Here is a 20,656-nt window from a genome sequence, read left to right as displayed (position 1 = left end):
ATGCTATATGTGAATGTAATTATTTATTCTAAATGCAACATAACCAATGCTATCTGTGAATGTAATTATTTATTCTAAATGCAACATAACCAATGCTATCTGTGAATGTGATGCCAATAATTTAATGAATAACATACTTAAGACTAAGACACTCATGGTACGTCTGAGCTTTAAAATAACGAAGACATTTCATTTTCAATAAGGCATTTGATGTTAAGCATCGTAAATGTATTTTAATCTAAGTAGTGTGTATGTGAATGAGATAGTTAAATAGATCAACTATCTAGTACATATATGGAGAAATGCAATGAAGACAAGCAATATCTGTTTCCTCACAAAAGTTTAAAACATCAAATTTCGATAAGATTGCTTTCTTACAAATGTACTTATTTCACACATTAATTCGTTTACGGCAACATAGCACTAGTTTAGTTGGAAACTTCATTGGATACAAAGAACACTTCATTGCGTAATTGTGCTGTTTTCATTACCCTGGGGGTACAGCAACACTTTGCTTAGCACACATCCGTGTGGTTCGGTTGTTCTCATTTAGTGACACTGACAAATAGTTGGATTTCTTCATTCGAGATGACACAGATGCGGCAAACATCAAGTCTGCGGTTTTAGTTAACTGCAAAGAATATACTAAACGAGTGGATTTAAAGGTGTCGCGCTCGACAATGACCTGTCTCAACAGTGTAAATAATTTCTGAAAATTGGAAATCAAGATTATATGACATTTCTTTTATGTTACAGTGTGTGTGAGACAAAAAAAATGTTACGGTCATTAATATCTGTACCGTGTTATATATTCGGATTGAAAATCTCTTATATCTAACCTCAAGTTGCACACAGCTGATACACATTTTTCGGATCCATTTATTGCGAGATTGATACTACCATGGCAAACTTTCTGATATTATCTTGCGAAGCGTTTGATTTGATTAATTAGAAAGAAACACGTTATATATATATATATATATATATATATATATATATATATATATATATATATATATATATATATATATATATATATATATATATATATATATATATATATATATTACTCTTTGATGATGCTTTTTGAATGTATGCTATTTTAGTCAATGCAACGGTAGTTCGTATTTTATTCAAATGCAAAGGCAGTTCCGTTTAAACAGGAAAGTCTTTATAGAGTGATAAGAAGGGATTAATGAGTTTTACGTACAAGTTTGATTTATAAACATTATTTTATCGAAGTTACCAGGTATATTGCAGGACTTACCATTCTAAGCATACATACCAATAAACCAATGAGCGAACAAACAATCCCGCAATTATGTTCAAAACACTAATATATAAGGTCAGTAACTTGCTTACAAGTAAGGTTGTACCATCTGTGTCTCCTTGCTTATTTTATCAATATGAGAAAAAATGTTAATATTTAGAGTTTGCTATTGATCGTTCAGCTATTAATCTAAAATGAAGCGGAAATGAGTCTCTCATATTTGGTATATAAATAATTCGTATTTGGTTTTGGCAGCGTGCGTACGCCACATAGAACATGTTATGCCTGATTCATGTTTCTATCTTTCCACAGGTTTGGTTCATTTTACGATCAGCAATGCTTTACAGATTAATATGCTGTGCTTTATCTTGAAATAATTTCAGGATTTAGTAATTCACTGACTGCCAAGTGGAATTGACAATGAGCATGATCCATATAATCTCCAGCATTCACTGTTTTAAGAAAAGCACCATAACAAATGGTGTGCCTAATTAAAACAAGCGAATGTATCAGACACCATACAAACTTCAAAATATATTTATTGTGTATATCTACAATAATAAGATAATTATGGAACTAAATGCAGTTTCTTTTAAGGTTGGCATAGTTTAGATATACATCGTCTTAAGACTAGACACTGAGTTATAAAAGGAATACAAAAATTGGATGTTCTCTCACACGCCAACCTTTTCTACATTTTAACACTCGCGGCTAATGGCCTGAAATTTCTTTTATTTTAATTCATGTTCGAGACACTGTTGGCACCTCAATGACCTAAAACGTGTTTAATAAAGGTCTAAAACTATTATTTACATTCATCTTTGAACATTATTCTCGAACCATACAAACTATTAAGCTCTGAAACCTATGTGTTTTATGAAAGTTTTATCACTGAACTATTTTATCAGCAAAAGGACATGTATCGCAAGAATGCGCTCATGCTGACTGAAAACCAAATAATGCCTTATTGAGTTTTAAGGGTTCGTATACACTATTAAAGGGATAATATGTATCCATTCAAAAATATAAATGACCAATTATTAACTTAACTTAAAGTCTCAGTCATTGTCATAGCTTAAATAATGTTACAAATCAGAACCAAAAGAACAATTCTAAAGAAGTAAAGTTTAAACTAATTATTGTGCTCATGACAGATATATATCAAAATTAGGCAGCAATTAAGCCGAACACAGCCTCTGTAGAGCATGGGAAGAGTTATTTTCGTGGGCTTGATGTACATGAAGCTAATAAAAAAATTATTTATTTGGGCTTGATCGACACAACGCTATAATAAACAAGGGAAGATTTACTTACTTGACTTAATGGACGCAATGATAAAATTAAAATATTGATATATCCTGAAACAATAAAACTTAAGAATGATAGTTGGATCGTATTTTTACAGCACATCAGCGCTGTTATGCTTTTTAGCGCCATACAAAAGGTTTTATGTAGGACAATTTAAAGAGATAAAAGGTTCCTTCTCAATCAGCGATAATGAAATCAGATAGTTAATAGCAAAACGACAAGATATTAAGGGTAATATATAAAGTTTCCCGATCAACTGGGAATGTAAAATGTGTGTTAATAAATATTGAGATGAAAAGTCATTGAATATAAAGGACGGTATATACATTACGCATGTGGGAGTTGGTTATATAAGTATGATCAAGTCCAATTCTTGCAAAGACTTCCTCCTCCCTACGAATTGTTCTGTAGGAAGGAGTCCATTGTCCTAGGGTTGGATTGATTGCATGCAATTTTGTTATTCACATCATTATTCCATAATGCTTGCCACTTCTGACATAACGATTCTTTGATACTACGTTGAAAACCGATATACGGTATTTTAAATTCAGACGGTTCTTGGGATAGGGCCATTTTAGCAGCCCGATCTGCTTTTACCTTACATGTAATACCAATATGGCTAGGTAACGTGCAGTATACTATATTGTGGGACGTTCTCTGCTTAGTATTGTTGATGAGAATATTGGCTAGTACTGAGTTTTCCAGTTTTCTATTGCGTAGTAACTGAAGTACCGGTAGTGAGTCGGAGAAAACTATGCTGCTTAAAATAAGTTTGCATTTGTATATTGCAGAGAGAGGTCTATTACTCTGATTTCGGCTGAAAAAAATCGATGTACCCTTTTGGTAAGCGAACGTTTGTTGTCTGTTTTCCCCTAACGAAAGCTGAATCAGCCGTATCATCATCCTTTGATCCGTCAGTATAAATTCTTATGAAATTTTTAAATTCTGTGAGGAGTTCATGATAAGAGTTGTGGAAGATGGAAGGGTTTGTTTCAGATTGTGTTTTCATCATGCAGAGTAACACATACTTTTGGGTGCTCAAGCAGCCAGGTAGTGTTTTGGAACTGCCAGTTTTCTGAATTTTAGAAAGATCAATTTTTTGTACTGTCAAGGCTGGATGATATTTTAATGCCAAAGCAAGGTAATACATTTTGTTTAATTTCGTATTATGTTTTTTATTTTCGCTGAAATACAGCTGAGAAAGCAGGGTTGAGAGGATTTGATCCTAATTTGAGGGTATACTGTGCGGAAAGCAATTTTTACCATGTGATAAAGAAGGCTCGTTTGCTTCAGTGAGTTGGCATTCAGATAGGGATGACTTAAATGCTCACTTATCAACTCGTATTCCTTGATGATAATTGGGTCAAGCGTCTTCACAGATGACTATCTGAACCATAAACAACGCAGCCATAGTTCAGGTTGAACCGAATAAACGTTATATATAAATTGAGGATGACTCTTCTGTTAGCACCCCAGTAAGTGTGAGCAACAACTTCAAGTAAATCTAGAAATTGCAAGCATTTAGCTTTCAAGTTCTGTATGCGTGGAATGAGGGTTAGATTTTGTCGACAATAATACCTAGAAATTTCTTCACCAACTGATATTGGTGTACCATCTAGCGTGAGCTTAGGTTTGTCGCGGTGTCTTCGTAAATGCATAGATGCTAATTGTTACTGAAAAAATTTGAAACCGTTGTCTCTGGCCCAATTTTAGTATTGTTTATATTTTATTGTAGCTGCCTTTCAGTTGTATGCATACGCTTTGATCGGTAACACATTAAGAAATCATAAGCTTATAGAAAACAATCCACACCAGGAGCCAAACATTTGGTGATGCTATTATTGGTGATGTTGAAAAGTTTTATAGATACAATAATGCCCTAAGGCATACCAATCTCTCGTACATATCAGCGTGGGTAGAACCCACTCGTACATATAATTCCATGTTTGAGATAATGCTGGATATAAAAGACGGCAGATGGCCCTTTTAGACCCATATCGAGCGGTCATTTAGTATCTCGTAAATCCATGGCGTCCAATAGGCCTTTTATAAATCAAAGAAAACCGCTACTAAATGTTCCTTCTTGATACAAGCTAAATGGATAAATGTTTCCAATCTAACAAGATTGCCATTGGTGCTGCGGCCATATCAAATGCCACTTTGAATAGGAGATATTACCCGGTAGATTATTAGTCTCCAAGTACCATACAAGCCTAGAATTGATCATTCGTTCCATTGTTATACGCACACAATTCGTCAGTTTAATGGGCTATAGTTGGTAGGATCTTTTCAGTCTTTACCTAGTTGTTGCTTCTTTCCAAACCATAAGTACATTACCAGTAATCCACACATCATTAAAGATTTTTAAAAGAGATACTAACGATGGTTCTGGAAGGTGTTTGGAAAACTGGTAATGTATTTCGTCAGGACCAGCGGTTGTGTCATGGGCCTTGTTTGAAGCCTTTATAAGCTACAATATTGAGAATAGTTGGTTATTTGGATGTGAATTTTAAACGTGACTTTTCGTTTTGATATTTTAATCTTCGGAATAATTAGATGGTGAGGAACGTTTTGAGAAACAGTCAGCACGTATAATTCTTTAATTTAAGATTTAAGAATGAATTGTGTTTTCTCTTTCCATTTATGTTACTTATCGTGTCCCAAACTTGCTCTATTGAGGAACGAGAATTTAAAGAAGAAACATATTTCTTTCCTGATGATTTTTTGCTTTCTTTGATCGTGCGGGGAGCTTTTGGCCCGGTGAATACAGTACTTGCTCAAATTGTCTGGCGTCGGACTATTTACAGTGCTTCTCGGCGTTGTCTAATGACCTCTTTTCATTATTTAATAAACCAGAGTTTTGGGGTTCTTTTACAGTTCGCTGATGACTTGGGAACGGATTCGTCTGCAATCTCGATTAAAACAGAAATAAAAGGCTAAATAGCGTCATTAACTTTACAAACGGTTTCCCTTTTAGCCTGCTTTTACATTACCAAAGTGTTCGATTCATTACCCTTTCGGCTTTCTTTAAATTCCATTTTGGTATTGCATCATTAATTGTAGGATCAATATTTTTATGGGTGATCGGAAAGTGGTCACTGATGTGAAGGTCAACATCAACATTCCAATCATAGTCCAAAAGCAGCGAAGGAGAACAAATTGTCAAATCGATAAACGTGTACATACCCGTTCCTGGCTGGAAATACGTCAGAGATTTATTGTCATATAGACACAAATCGTATCTAGAAATGAAATCTTCTACTCTTTGGCTTCTGTTACTTCTATGATTTGATCCTCATAAAATAGTATGGGCATTATAATCCCCGAGTACAAGAATTGGCGGAGACAGTCGTTGAACAAGGTTGTCAGATTCGTTTGATTGTCGGTTGTTGTTTGGTGGTATGCAAATAGAACAAAAGGTAATCACTCGATATAGAGTGACGCTTACAGCAATTGCTAGCACATTTGTGTTTAATGGAATGACGCTATGAGAGGTCCTATTCTTTACAACAACAGAAACTTCTCATGAGGCTCTATCAACCTTTTTAAAGTTAAGCAGGGAGTAAATTTTAAGCGTGATGTTGTCCATATCTTTCAAGAATATTTCTAGCGAACATAGTACAGCAGGATCATGTTTATTTAAAAGTAGAAGAATATCTTGTAGTTGGTTTTAAGTCCTCGACAGTGTCATTGTATGGTGTTCTTGATTATAGGTTTAATGTGGAGATTATAGAGATTACTTAGACCTTTCTCGTGGGTAATCTATGAAGTTAATTTTATGGAGGAAGTGTTGGGTTGAACGTTTTAGTAGTAGGTCTGGAGACACCTTGCGCACATGGTGCAGTTTCTTCTTCATCCATGGCCTCGATGTCTCCAAACATATTATATAGTTTAATTTGGTCATCTGATTCCTTCGGCTGCCTATTTTATTGAGATCTTCTTTTACTGTTTGGTGGTTTCCTAGGTGGTGTATATTTGAATGTTGTTTGAGTAGATACCGTGATTTTGCTTTGAAATGTCGCGTGTTCAAACTTGATAACGAATCAGGTGAGTTCGTATGAGATTTAGCGTCCTTCGTTATTTCGGGTTTGTCCTTCACTAAAGTGGAGAAATCTGTACCAGGAAGTGACGTGTTAGTCTAAACAAGCTTTCTGACCTCTTGATAAGGAATGTTAGAAGTGTAATTTGCCGTTTGTATTTCCTTTTCTTGTTTCCAGATTTTACAATCCTTGGAATTGGCGTGGTGCTCTTGCCACAGTTGACGCAATGCGATGAGAAGATCTCCGCATCGGGCACATGCTTGGTTGTTTAGCATCTGTAGCCTTGATGACCATTTTTCTGACACTTATAGCATCGAAGTGGGTTTGACACACACACACACACACACACACACACACACACACACATATATATATATATATATATATATATATATATATATATATATATATATATATATATATATATATATATGTAATCATTTCATGACTCTCATGACCTTCTGGATATTCACAATTTTGAAGACTGATTAATATTACGACCATATTGTATGATTTTTCAATAATCTGGCTTTCAAATATGCGCATGTTAGGTGAGCAGAAGAAAATCAAAGTAAAATATTTCCCTCTCCTAGCCTGTGTCTCTGCTAGACAAATTGCGTCATTTCGTCATTGCCCATTGCTCGAAAACGGACCTAAACTTTCCTCAATGCCACAATCAAGACGGTAACAAAACTATGAAAATATTGCGTTGTTACAATATTTAAGCAAAATATGAATTTAATTTGGGCCTTGTTTTAAATAAATTAACAGTATTAGGACAGAAGTTTTAAGCAAATGTAATTAAATTGATATTTTCTCAAAATTGTATTAAAGGTAATTGTCATTAAATTATATTGAAAGTAATTTTCTACTAAAATATATCGAGATCTGCTTCTGCACTACAACTGTATTTCATAAAGCTAGAGCAATTAAGAACAGGTGCAAAAATCTCTTGTGCTATACATTTCTCTTGTATCCTAGGGTCAGCTAAAACCTACGCTCGGTGGGTTGCCGAGCTGGCAGATTCCTAAAATTCTCTTGATTAAGTAAGCTACAAGTAAACTAAGTCGATGCGACATAATTGTCTGTCTTGTGAAGTCTGCAACACAGTTTCTGTGAAGAGAGACTGGAGCCTCATTCTGATTCGAAACGAACGAACAAAAGAAACATTAGTTTCTGACAGATAAGAATCGCCTGTGTTAGTAACTTCTTTAAAGGATATGCACTGTTTAATCTTTGAGATTTTAACGGTAAAGTCAACATTTTTGCAACATTTTTCTGAGTTCTTTCTATTTATATGCATGGTAATTATTTTAGGAAAAGACGAATATGCTACCAACTTCATGTTCATATTTAATGTGTAAATAAGATATTTTTAAATAATAAAGAATAATGATTAGTAAATTATTCCAAATTAGTATTCTATTTTAAATTTAGTAAAATACATTTCTTCAAAATGATTGTTGCATTAATCGCAACTATGGAATTTTCTACTCTTTGGCTATCATGAAGTTAATCGAGATTTAACTATCTGGATTATATTGCTAAAATGAAGACATTATACAAATGTATAAAGTTGGTAATTACGAACGGAAAGTGTAATCTTATATTGATTTCGTGTACTTTAAATATAAATGATTCTAGACGTATCTCTAGAATGTAGTATTGTATATATCAATTTTTTGAGTAAAGTTCGTTCGTCGATGAACCAGAGGGACTCTGTCTTTTCTTACAGCATTCCGTACCTCCGCATGGCCATAATCCCGAAGATATAGTCGTATCTACATCATTATGAGTGACACCTCTTTTAAGAGATCCTGAACTCTTTTCTTCTCTCTATCTCTCTCTCTCTCTCACCATGGGCAAAGACATTTCTTAGCTGAAGAGTAATTCCTTTTCATAGCAAGAAATGAGAAGAAGGTTTAATATGAGAAAAATCATTTCATAACAACAGTACTGACTAATATAAACACCATGTTTGTTGAGCAACACCACGACCTCAGAGAAACGCAGCTGGTGGAATAGGACCATCTGTACTGGTGAAACATTAGTTTTGCCATGTCGAGAGATAATAGCCACATTTTTGCATTACCATCTTAAAATTGAATTTAGCAGGGAGATATGTAGTTTCTTGCAATGTGGTCCGCGTTAACCTAACTTTGTGTTATTGTTATTGCTCATAAAGCCAATTTCATTAGGTTTAGGATGTCGCATGAAATTTAAAGAAAATTAATTTTTTGCAAAACAGTAATTTCTGTGTAATAGTTTTCACCGGTTTTAATTATTTATATTGTGTAAGTTAACTGGCGCATTAAATTGCAATGTAGGACAATGAAAAGGTATACTGCTTGCTATTGTAAAACCTGAAGTCCATTAATGAATTGTCACCAACTTTTATTTCACTATATCATAAACTATAGTAACCATTCTCTCTTGATTTGTTTCCAGTTTTAATAGTTTGCGTGATTCTTCGTCTGATTTCTACAAACGTGCGTTGTGTATAATCATTCGCTTGATTATCGAGTACCGTGCCTGTGTTCACTAAGGTCTCTTCCACTTACTTTGTTGTACTTATGTTTGGCAATATTTCAAAGAATATATATATATATATATATATATATATATATATATATATATATATATATATATATATATATATATATATATATTGATCACTCTATCACACTTGTATTTAAATTATTTTCATCAATCATTTCTAATTCATGTTATGCGCGCTGATAATCATGGATACAATGTGTCAATTTGTCCATCCCTTATATTGTCCTCCTTTAAGAATTGTCAAAATGTATGCTTACGAAGTACTTTCTTAAAAACCGTTCTAGCTGAAATAGACAGCAATCTAAAGTGAATTCCTACTGACGTACTTTTATATTATAATGTGGTTACAAAATTGCAGAATGAAGTAGCGGCTGATAAATCTTATTCCATCTTACTACTGAAACACACACATTTCCATATAATGAATATTAACCTACGCATGGTCGCTCCTGATCCGTATTTTAAAATTGATTTTGATAAATGTATTTTTATCCCTTAAACACAAGTCCAAACAGTGTCAAGATCTCTTCAATCTCATCTTTATTGTCATAAACATATATGGAGGAACACATTGACTGATTTTCAGTGGTGACTACATTTCGGAGTGGGTGCTGGTGGTAAATTGTTATGTATTGCAAAATGAAGCAGACCTGCATAAAGAAAGAAGGAACTGTTATAGTTTAGCATATATATATATATATATATATATATATATATATATATATATATATATATATATATATATCGGACATATTACTTACTACGTAACCTTTATCACCAGATATAGATTATAATAAAAGCTCTAGTTCATATCAACACCTAACTATTCTCAAGCACTGATGAAATTTCAAGACTTTGATTAAACGTTGGATTAAAGAAAGAGTTTACTTTTTACCAGCATGCCAGGAATTCAATAATAAGAAAAGTTACAAAGTTTATTCCCATAAATTAATTTGCAAAAAGATTCCCAAATTCATTTTTGATAAGAAGGGTTGGTCTTTCATTTGTTCCCTTAAATGTAAATTGCTGTGGTGCATATACTATTCCAACATCAGTAGATACATTTTGTTTACTCTGCGTTCCTTTGAAGTGTAGATGCAATATCGCACTTCATATTACGAACAATTGACATTTCCTTGTTAACAACTGCTAGATAAGTATTAAATAACGTTACTTAGTTTTTAAACTTACCCGCTAACGCTCCCTGGAAGCCGGCGTTGTAATCGCATGCCACTTCATTCTTGACATAGTCATCTCGTCTATCTTCATAGTGATCATGGGCATCTGGGCCGCCTACCAGCGCTCCATTTAGAACGTTTGGATTTGGACCAGGTTCAGCAAAACTGCACTGCGTTGTTGTTGTACGACATGCACTGATAACACAAATAATCATCGTGTCTATCTTTATTATTAAGCTACTCCTTCACAATAAAGTCATCCTCACTGAACAAGAATATGGTTGCTGCAACTCACTTTGTTTATTTTGATGCTTGGATTGTAAGAACTGTGACTGTGCTGCTGTTTGACATATAACATGAATGCTTGTAGTTTTGTGTGCAACCTAATCCATCACAACGGCGGCTTCCTTGTAAAATGCATATAAATTATAAATCAGTCTCACACATTTGATACAGACAAACCTTTACGAAATAACAATTTGGTGATATGCGATGATAGAAAAAGAGAAAGAAAAATACCGTACAGGTTTTAGAGAGCTATAAATCACAAAAACAACAACAACCTAAAAGCAAGCTATAAAGAAACTAATCCGTTCGTTAGGTTTTAATGCAAGCAATGTTAAGAATATCTTTGATGCGAACGTTCAATAGTATCAAGAATTCTACGTCATGTTTCTTAATATCCATGATAATATCTGATGTTGAATATGTTATCACATATCTACACGGCTTTGATGTAGAACCTTATGGAGTGCAAATATGTTGTACATAGCAATCCTCACTGATAAGGATACTGGTTTATTGTTATTCATGACCGTTCTCGTGACAATCCTGACAATTTGGACCCGTTCATTGTACTGTTTGGGGGGTAATACGTCTAGGCAAATATGCATCCACCTGATTTCAAAGATACTGAACAAGTTCTAGCAGACACGAAAATTTGCTCACCTTCCCCTGTGATGCGGATGCTGTGGGTACTTCGATCCGAAGCCGATCTCATAGCTAATGCCATAATTGTTGTCTCCTAGTAAATAGTTTATCTGAGACATGGCCCAGGTGACATAATCGTGTGTCTCAATCCCATCTGCAGCTGCCAGTAATGCAATAAAGGCACCATTGGCTGCGATGTAAATAATAAATCAATTGCACCAAAGAATCATTTGATAATTCATGTTATACAGGTTAATGAAACAGCAAATTGTACACTTATTTAGTAGGATTGATCTTCTGTGATGAGACATCTTTATTTCGTTCAATTTTAATAATTCATTAATTAGTTTCAAAGTTTTCTGTTACCCACTCTGAGGAAAACTGAAATTTTACAGCGAACTATATTATGTCAGAGGGCAACATATTCAAAATATACGACACCTATGCCATGGGATCAATCCACTAGCCCACATTTTACCTTCGTTTACGGACATAAGAAAACACTCTATGTAACTACGATATAGCCACACTAATGAAATGTTTACTCAAGCACTTGAATCGGACACTACAGTTAAAGTATTAAGCTGTGGCTAAACGACTTTTTAACTTAACCTTCCAAGAAGTACCATCAAATTCCTTCTAATTACCTGAATATCTATTGGATCCCCACTGGTCCCTATAGAGCATGCCACAGGGGGTGTAGGTAGCCGAACCCCCAGGTTTGTTATCTTTTACGTAATTTATGATTTCGTTCTTATACGAAACATCTTTGGTGATTTCATACAGGAGATACTGGAATAAATAACAACATATAAAAAAGAGCGTTTGTGCGCATGAGTGTTTTTTAATGTGTGTATATGTGAGCGTTAAACAAAGCGTGTGTTTTATTGTCCCATGTCATATGGGCATGAGAACACACAAATGGTAACTGCTCGTCCATTCAGGTATCAGACAACTAATAAAAATAGCTTACTAAATATTTTGAAATACATCTCACTGGATAGAGAATAAATTTAATTTGTTTTCATTCTCAATTTCATAATCTTCGAAGCAGAAAAATATATATTACTAGCTGCTCTAAAGCAATAATGTTAATACCGCTGAAAGAGTTCCCACAATATACGACATATGAAATGTGACTGGTAACATTGATAGAGTACCCCTTGTAATATGAAAATGTCTTTCTACCGCTTCCAGGGATGTATACATATCAATATAATAAAGATAGAAGACTGTTTTATAGTTTATATAGTGTTATGTCTAAAAGTGTGACGTGGTTGTCATTCAGTAAATTAAAATATTTGCGGTGGGAAAGTAAATGCTGACGGTCAGAGACGACATCCAGATATTTAAATGGCGACAATCACAACTCCGGCCAACCCCTCCAAATCCAGTAATTATGTTTTCATATATTGGGGATATGAAAGGCGGATGCACCATGTTACTAGTGACATTATATATATATATATATATATATATATATATATATATATATATATATATATATATATATATATATATATATATATATATATATGGAAAACTTTACTCGGCCTATGTAGACTTTGATATGGCTAAAGATCAAAATTTGCAAGAACTGCAACACCAATATTCAATTGGTCAACGCATATTCTAGACTTAACGATGTTTAAGAAGAAGAAATAAAAAGCTTTGTCGCTTTTTGGAACAAAATTTTGAACCGGAATTCCACCATGTTGTTTTTTATTTACCCGCAAGATGACGAATTTCGAGGTAACCACATCCACGCAATTATCTCTCTATTACATTCTGTCTCAGTCAGTCATATCAGTGAATGGAGAAATTGGGAGATTGCTGCTCTATTGATGAAAGCGCGTTGGGTTAGTGTTAAAAGAAAACGGGGTACGGAGATAACAAAGCAATGAGCTTGCGAGGGACGGCACAGAGGGTTTTCGAATAACATTTATTTTTGAAAACTGCACAATGATGAGTCTAATTTCTCCTAGCTACTTCAAGGAATATCGCATTTGTGTCAAGATTATGTTGCTACCAATTAATGCATGCAAAGATGATAAGCTTAAAATGACTGCGCCAGAATTGGTAGAAGAAAATCTACAAAGGCAGAGATAAATATTGGACATATTTTTAAAATTGCTGCTACAAAGTCTTTAGCATGTGACTAAATGGACCAAATTGCATAAGATCCATATAGCATCATTGATATATTACGAAAATTTATGCAGCTAGTGATATATCAAGGAAACAGCGTATATATATATATATATATATATATATATATATATATATATATATATATATATATATAATCACATCCATATACGCATTCTTGCATTTCCAACGGAGTTACAATTAACAACAGGAAACTGTATATTGATGGAGCCACTAAACTCTAAACTCTTCACATCCTGCCCAGAGTGTACGCTATAAAATGTATTTATGTAGCTATTGCAGCTGTTTACAATTCTATTTGTAAATTCTTAATTTGATTCTTCTTTTTGAGTTTCTATTTTCTTTCATATTTAGTAAATGAATAAAAAGACACTTCAGATTTCAAAATGAAACACGATTTAAGTAAAGAAGTTAGAGTAAGACAAACACATCATTGTTAGCTTCTTGAACACTGAATACGCAGACATTCCGTCACCGGCGAGTATGTTGAAAAGAGTGGAGAATGTAGACTAAGCAAATTGTGTTCTTTTCTAACATTTATTTATTTATATTTATTTATTCATTATTTATTTATTTATTTATTTATTTATCAAGTTGTGCACACAGACACACACACACACACACACACACACATATATATATATATATATATATATATATATATATATATAAACAAATACCCACTTAATTACATGCATATACATATGTGTTTGTTACATATTAACTAATTAAGGAATAGCTGTCGACACTGGTTCAATCTTTACTCCTCGTCATCTTATTTCTTCTGCCCTTGTCGAGGAATACAACTATGTAGAATATAATTCCAGATGTTTATACGTTTGATTTGTTTTATCAGGCCACAAATCTTGGAATGCAGTTTTTAATTCTACAATTGCATATCAACTTTATGATCAGAATTAAGCACGCACGTAAATGATTGCCATTTCTGGTGAATTTCAAAGTACAAATAATATGGTATCTCCCGTTGAATCGAACGCAATATGTCATGTGTCTCTAAGAAATGACCGCAACTTTGTCAATACAAAATGACATCCCAAAAATAAAGGAAGCATAATTTCTTCTGTTTCTTTATGTAAAATTACAGAATGATTATTCAGAGATTTTCATCGTAAACAAGGCACTATTAGTAATACAAATTCTGTCTAGATCTTTGCATTGTAAACTCTTAAGTCCTCCATCCTCAGTAGTTGAGAAGGAAACATATAGATCCATAATCTTATGCGAGTAATTCTGATTTAAAAGTCCCAATTAGTTTTCATTTGAACTGAAAGTTTTTGTTTTTCCTCATTTTGCAATTTTGTCCTGCTTCCTTAGAAGATTTATATTTTCGTGTAGCGGTTATTCTAATTTCATCCTATTTCTACTATCACGTATCTTGAAATATTAATTATACCAGAGTGGCAATTGATAAAATTTGCTCAGAGGATATTGTAAGGTACTCACCCGATTCAGACAATGCAAAAGACACACTTTTACAAAAACTCTTAAACGTCTGTGAAACTATGTGGATACTTTCTTTTTTGAAAAGAAGTTATTACCCCTCTAAAATCTTCCTGTGTGTCAATAAGAAGAACTTCCCATGGGGAATGGTCGTGGATCAATTAACTGTATTATCTACGTGATCTTAAGTGCATGACAAAACGAGTGTATATGTGGCATCTTCAACCCATCATTATGATAGACATTGAATCGACCGTTGCTTTTAAGTAAATGTGTAGTTTATCCAATTGTCTCTGCAAAATTTACTACCGTAGTATTGCTTTTGCTCCAGTCACATTTAATTCCAAGAAGTGTAAATGGACCAGACGGATTCCAGCTAATATATTTTACTGTTCTTAATGCTTCAACACAATACCTATTTTCATCAAGCTATATAACTTGAGTTTAATCAACGTTTCTTCGCAATAAGATTAAACGAAATGATGAAACAACAGTAGGTAATTAAACATTTGAAATATTTGAATTTATTTACATTTGTTCCGAGTCATGATTATGATACTGATGATAATACTTATTCTATCCTCCGTCTTCCTCTATCCCCTTTTGGTTGGTCAGTTTGTCTGTAAATTGTATCATCATTCAAAGTGCACAGACATCATCGCATGACACTGACGAAAATCCGCTATGTTTATTTATTCACGGATTTTCGTCCGTAGGCTGCAAAAATCTATGAAAGCAGAACGGATTTCGATTAAATTGTGTACCAGGGTTTAATTCATACATACAACAGGGAGTTGTATATTCTTATCTCGCTAACGATTAATACATGTAAATTTGGCATTGATGTAGAGAGCATCGAAGCATTAGCATACAGTTGAAACCATGTATATACATGCGCATTCGTGTGTCAAGTGTGGATAATAATTAGACATAACACCAGTATTGGTTTGCTTCTTATGCCAACACTTTAAAAGACATGATATTTTTAATTATTACAGTTTGTTTTAACTGTCTGACTTTCCGTTCTGTTTTGCGTATATTTTTACCTATTTATATTGATTTCTGTCATGGGAATCCGGTGTCACCTTGTATTAGGTGGGACTTTATGGAGGGTCGTCATGCGATTGTGTTTGCTAAACACGGAGGTTTATACCAGCGACAATGTTCCATCTTCTTGTGTAAACTTTACTGATAAGGATTGGTGAGATTTTAAAAGCTCATTGATGTCAATGAAAAACATGTTGAATGTTTAGCATAATCCGCACAGAAAATCATAAAGATTGAACAGCGGCTTTCGGTACGTCATTGAAAGCAAACAATGAATAATAAAATATCGATCATTTTTTTCTATGAAGTATAATCGATACAAGCTATCAAATTAGGTTGTTAAGCTGGCCAGGACATTACTTTCATATTCTTTTTTCGATCGATTTTGAATATCATACTGTCTTATGAATAATTTACAATTCACAGTTTTGTTTTCGTTAATTGCATTAAATTTTCGTGTCAAATTCCACACTAACAATATCGTAATTGAGAGTTGATGAATTCTGATGGTTTGTCGAAGACTCTACCATTGAATTAAAAAAATATTTTGCCAAATCCAGTCTGAAGTTTTATCAAAATAATAATTTGCTTGACTTGATGGGTGGATTTATATCAAATACTACGCCCAGTCTCTCGATGTCGGGCGAAATTAGATCAGAACTTTTTGTATTAACTAAAGAAACGTTTTGGTAATAAGTTCAAAGACTTTGATGTTCAAGAGCGTATATCTTCACAAAACACCTCTCGTCGTCATTAAGTATATTTCTAGATGAGTCTTTTTATGGTTGCTGAAAAACGTCTGAGTCATCAAAATAGTTTCCCCACCACAAACCTATTTGTAGCTAGCTTTACGTGGGTCGGTGGTTCTTTCCGGGCTTTTCCCTGGTTCATCTTGCGCCAAATACACTAACCGCCATGAATAGCATATTATGTCTTAAAATGGTCTTAAATTAAAAAATCCACAACATATCTCTAGCACTGAGATATATTACCATGGCCTAATGTATTGGCACACCTTTTGGTTGGTTTATACTCACCAGCCTGTTTTAAAAATGAAAAGCACCAAACATATAAAAAATGCACAGAACTTAGTCATTTAATTCATTCATTTTAAATTACAATATGACTGTCGGCAAGGTGTCCCTATCACTGTCAACTTATTGGTGTTTCAAAGCAAACGGAAGCTCCCAAAGTAAGCAAGCATGCAGTCTGATCACTGTCTTTCTCTAGTTTCTTGAATAGTCAGTTTCAGTAAAAGCTGTGTCGTCCGCGTCCAATATTTGCAATGTCCAGTTTTAATATTTCGAAAAACAAATTGAATGAAGAAAAAGTATGAACTCTTACATACATGTGCTCAAAGAATTATAACTCTACAATTTACGGAAATTATCAAAGGTTGTGAACTACGTCAGATATGGTGCTTGAAAACATAGACTCGTCATTCAAACATGGCGACTGTATTACTAATACAACTCCCATTTGATTCCAAACACCAACACATTGACAGTGTTTGGGGCACCCTGGCGACAATCAGGATAGAACTTAAAAATGAATACAAATTGTTAGTAGCTTTTGTGCACCTTTTATATCCTTGAAGCGCTATCTGTTTAAACTTGGTCGGGCTTAGGAATAAGCGGGATGGTGGGCGAAATGCTATAAACTTTATCAATTACGGTGTCACAATACAGGGTGAATATTGTGAAATAATGCAGTCGTCCCCAATCTAGGTCACACACACACACACACACACACACACACACACACACGCACATACGCACACACACACGTATTACTTACTTGAGAGGTAATTTTCTTGTCATTCCATGAAAGATTCCAGGGTACACCGGTTTCATGGAATTGTTTGGCATCATTAAGATACTTGGCATCGTGTGTCGCTTGGTACAACCATGCCGCCGCTACTGCTAATTCATCTTTGAATCCATTTGACCTTAAAACAAAAGAGAAAATAATTTTAGATCTTATTGAGATCATCATTTATTATTGTATTCCTTTGACGAAATTGTTTTGTTCTATGGTGTAAAAGATTGATCTAATCTGAAAACACCTGTTGTAGATTTAATTTACAGCTGTATATGCATAGAGACACTAATTGTTTCTGACTTGACTAAATAGAGGTAACATTACTTTCCCTTCAGGCAAAATAGAAGTAGTATTACTCGGAAAATAGCTACAATATTGCTTCCCATCCCAACATAATATAGGTATTAATGCTTGATCGAATAGAGGCAATATTGATTCCATTCAGCTGAATTAATGGTAAGAAATAATAATTTCCTTTGAAGATTACTTTCCTTCTTTCTCAAAAACAAAGCAACACTACTTTCCTTCCCTTGACATAATACAAACAACAATGTCCCAACCTTGCCTAATTAGATACAAACTTTCGTAGCAAACTACGACGACATATTACGGTGTCTTGTCTATTACCGCGGCGCTTGGGCATGTCTGAGAACTACCTATGTCGTGCACAATAAACCGATAGAGCAGCTATTTTTGCTATTTTCCCTGCATTTTTAACATGTTTAATTTTTTGCAATTACGAATTTTGTTTTTGTTCAAGTGAGTATTTCTTCCATAATGTTAATGGATTTCCTTCTTAATATGTTTTATAAAAAGCAAAGTAGTAATAGGACATACCGGTCTATATACATTGAAAGACCTAACATATTTTTGTCTTTTCTTTTCTTTTGCGAATTCATGTTCCGAGTAGGGACACAAGGACTTTGAAAATCAAAATATGAATCAACAGACGAGCAAGAACGTAGCATATTTTCTTCACAACAGACGAGACCTTGGCCAATAATTCTCTTGCGTTTAAAATATACCACATAAGAATACGGCAATTGTTAAATTCAAAATCAAAACATTGCTGGACATGCACGTTTTGTTTATATTTTCTTTCCCTTACTCATTTCTTTCTTTTTCTCCAGATCATAACTGTTAAAATTACTAGACTACTCAAACTGATGCGCAAGTAAGTACCGTGACATCTAAAAGGATGTGTTTTGGATGTCTTCGAATTTCATTCATAAGTGACAAGAATGACAACGCAAAGATTTATTTCACTAGATATATATTCTACATAATTCTAAGGTAATGCTGCATCATTTGATTTAACCAAAAAAATAAAACGAAAGGAGTTTTGTTTTAATAAATACTGGACATTACAGGGAATTGTTAATTAGGAATATTGAGAATTTTTATAATTTCTTTTCTTTTTAATACCAAGTATATTAGTTGCCAGATAGCGCTATAAATTGATCCGGACGTTGGAACAGTTTTATTGTTTGCTTCACCTGCAGCCATTCTACTGAACTGTAATGGATGTATCTTCTAGTAGCTGTAGGGAATTGTCAACCAGTTTATTTTAATTTTGGAAAAACGCTTCCACATTACAGTATTTCATATTTAGTTTAACCTTTTCACCGCTGATGAGGTTTGTTTTGGTCTAGGCAAGGGAAAACAATTGAATGTTTCTCTTCAATTCCTTTACGTCACCAGAATAAACATTTTTATATATGCAAATATTTTTTCGAATGCACAATTAAACGATTTCCCTTTTTCGTTCCCAGTGTTTCAGCTTTGCATATGTGGAAAAGTAATATATCGTTGCCAAAATGGATTTGTATCTATTACTGTACTTTTCATATGATTACAATTCAACAAAGCCTCCTTGTCGCCGTCATCAATGTGGCATGCATAAACGAGGCGATCTCTTTCTCGCTTGCATGTGTAATATATAAGCAGACTGTTTAATGAACCGTCCCATGTGGATTCCCAGGAAAGCAGTAAAGGTGATTATAACACTGTTTCTTTCTATTTCTCTACTTAGTGTATCTTTGGTGCGGGGAAGCCGTCCATGACGTCCCTAATTTAAATAGATAAAAACATCTAGATAATGCTTATGACTAATAATGCGTCTTTTTGTGGTATCAACAATCGGACGGAAGATCAATCTATAGAAGGTACTTTTTTCAACTTTGTGTGACGTTTCTTCAATCACTGATGCAAATGGTTCTAAAAATACACATTCAGATTTAATGCTTCTAATGAAAAATAGATTTAAATCATTGCTAAAACAGAATGAGAGGACGACAATGAAACAAACGAGAGATCACGTACCCGTAACCCGCTTGGGGAACACTCTTACTATAGATTCCTTGATGGTTTTTGGCGAAGTCATATATACTTTTAGCAGCGTTAAGGAGTGTGTCCGCGTAGGCGGCATCTACAGGGGAAAATATATGCAAAATAGTACATCAAAATTAAAACTTCACACGATAAGTTTGAAATAAATAAAAAAAGTCAAATCCAATTGTAGAAGATCTGTTTCCGCTTTAGACTATTTACCTTGTAGTACTTTTATTCCGTTTGTGTTGTATTTTGCTGTACCCTTAGATGTCAAATTATGTTTTTCTTAAATTTTCATTAAAGAATGTTGTTGTACGCTTTTAACGACAATTTTTAGCACAATAATGGCTGTATATGGCGGTCAGAAGTAATGGTGGAGGAAGAACCAGGGAAAACCCCGGAAAGAACTACCGACCCACAAGAAGCAACTACCAAGCTTTCTCGAACTCACGCAGACAGAGGTGAGATGGCAGTGATCCATAATGGTGAGCGCTTTAGACCACTCGGCCACTCGGGGCCCCATTTAAAGAATGTAAATATAT

At 34.0% G+C, this 20,656-nt stretch overlaps 1 protein-coding gene across 1 annotated transcript in view; it reads right to left on the bottom strand.

Moving 5' to 3' along the window:
• Positions 1-9,699: 9,699 nt before the first annotated feature.
• Positions 9,700-20,656, bottom strand: part of LOC149781315 (uncharacterized) — a 33,662-nt gene continuing 22,705 nt past the window's right edge. The window contains exons 7-12 of the mRNA XM_089935409.1: positions 20,106-20,211; positions 17,760-17,910; positions 11,933-12,077; positions 11,304-11,475; positions 10,369-10,550; positions 9,700-9,827 (exon numbers count right to left, since the gene is read on the bottom strand). Coding sequence (XP_089791535.1) covers positions 9,760-9,827; positions 10,369-10,550; positions 11,304-11,475; positions 11,933-12,077; positions 17,760-17,910; positions 20,106-20,211 — 824 coding nt within the window. The 3' untranslated portion in view covers positions 9,700-9,759. The remainder of the gene's footprint in view (positions 9,828-10,368; positions 10,551-11,303; positions 11,476-11,932; positions 12,078-17,759; positions 17,911-20,105; positions 20,212-20,656) is intronic.

Source organism: Sinohyriopsis cumingii, chromosome 15, assembly GCF_028554795.1.
Source record: "Sinohyriopsis cumingii isolate HCF-2022 chromosome 15, ASM2855479v2, whole genome shotgun sequence".
Taxonomy (NCBI): domain Eukaryota; kingdom Metazoa; phylum Mollusca; class Bivalvia; order Unionida; family Unionidae; genus Sinohyriopsis; species Sinohyriopsis cumingii.
This window is presented reverse-complemented; position numbering and strand designations above follow the sequence as displayed.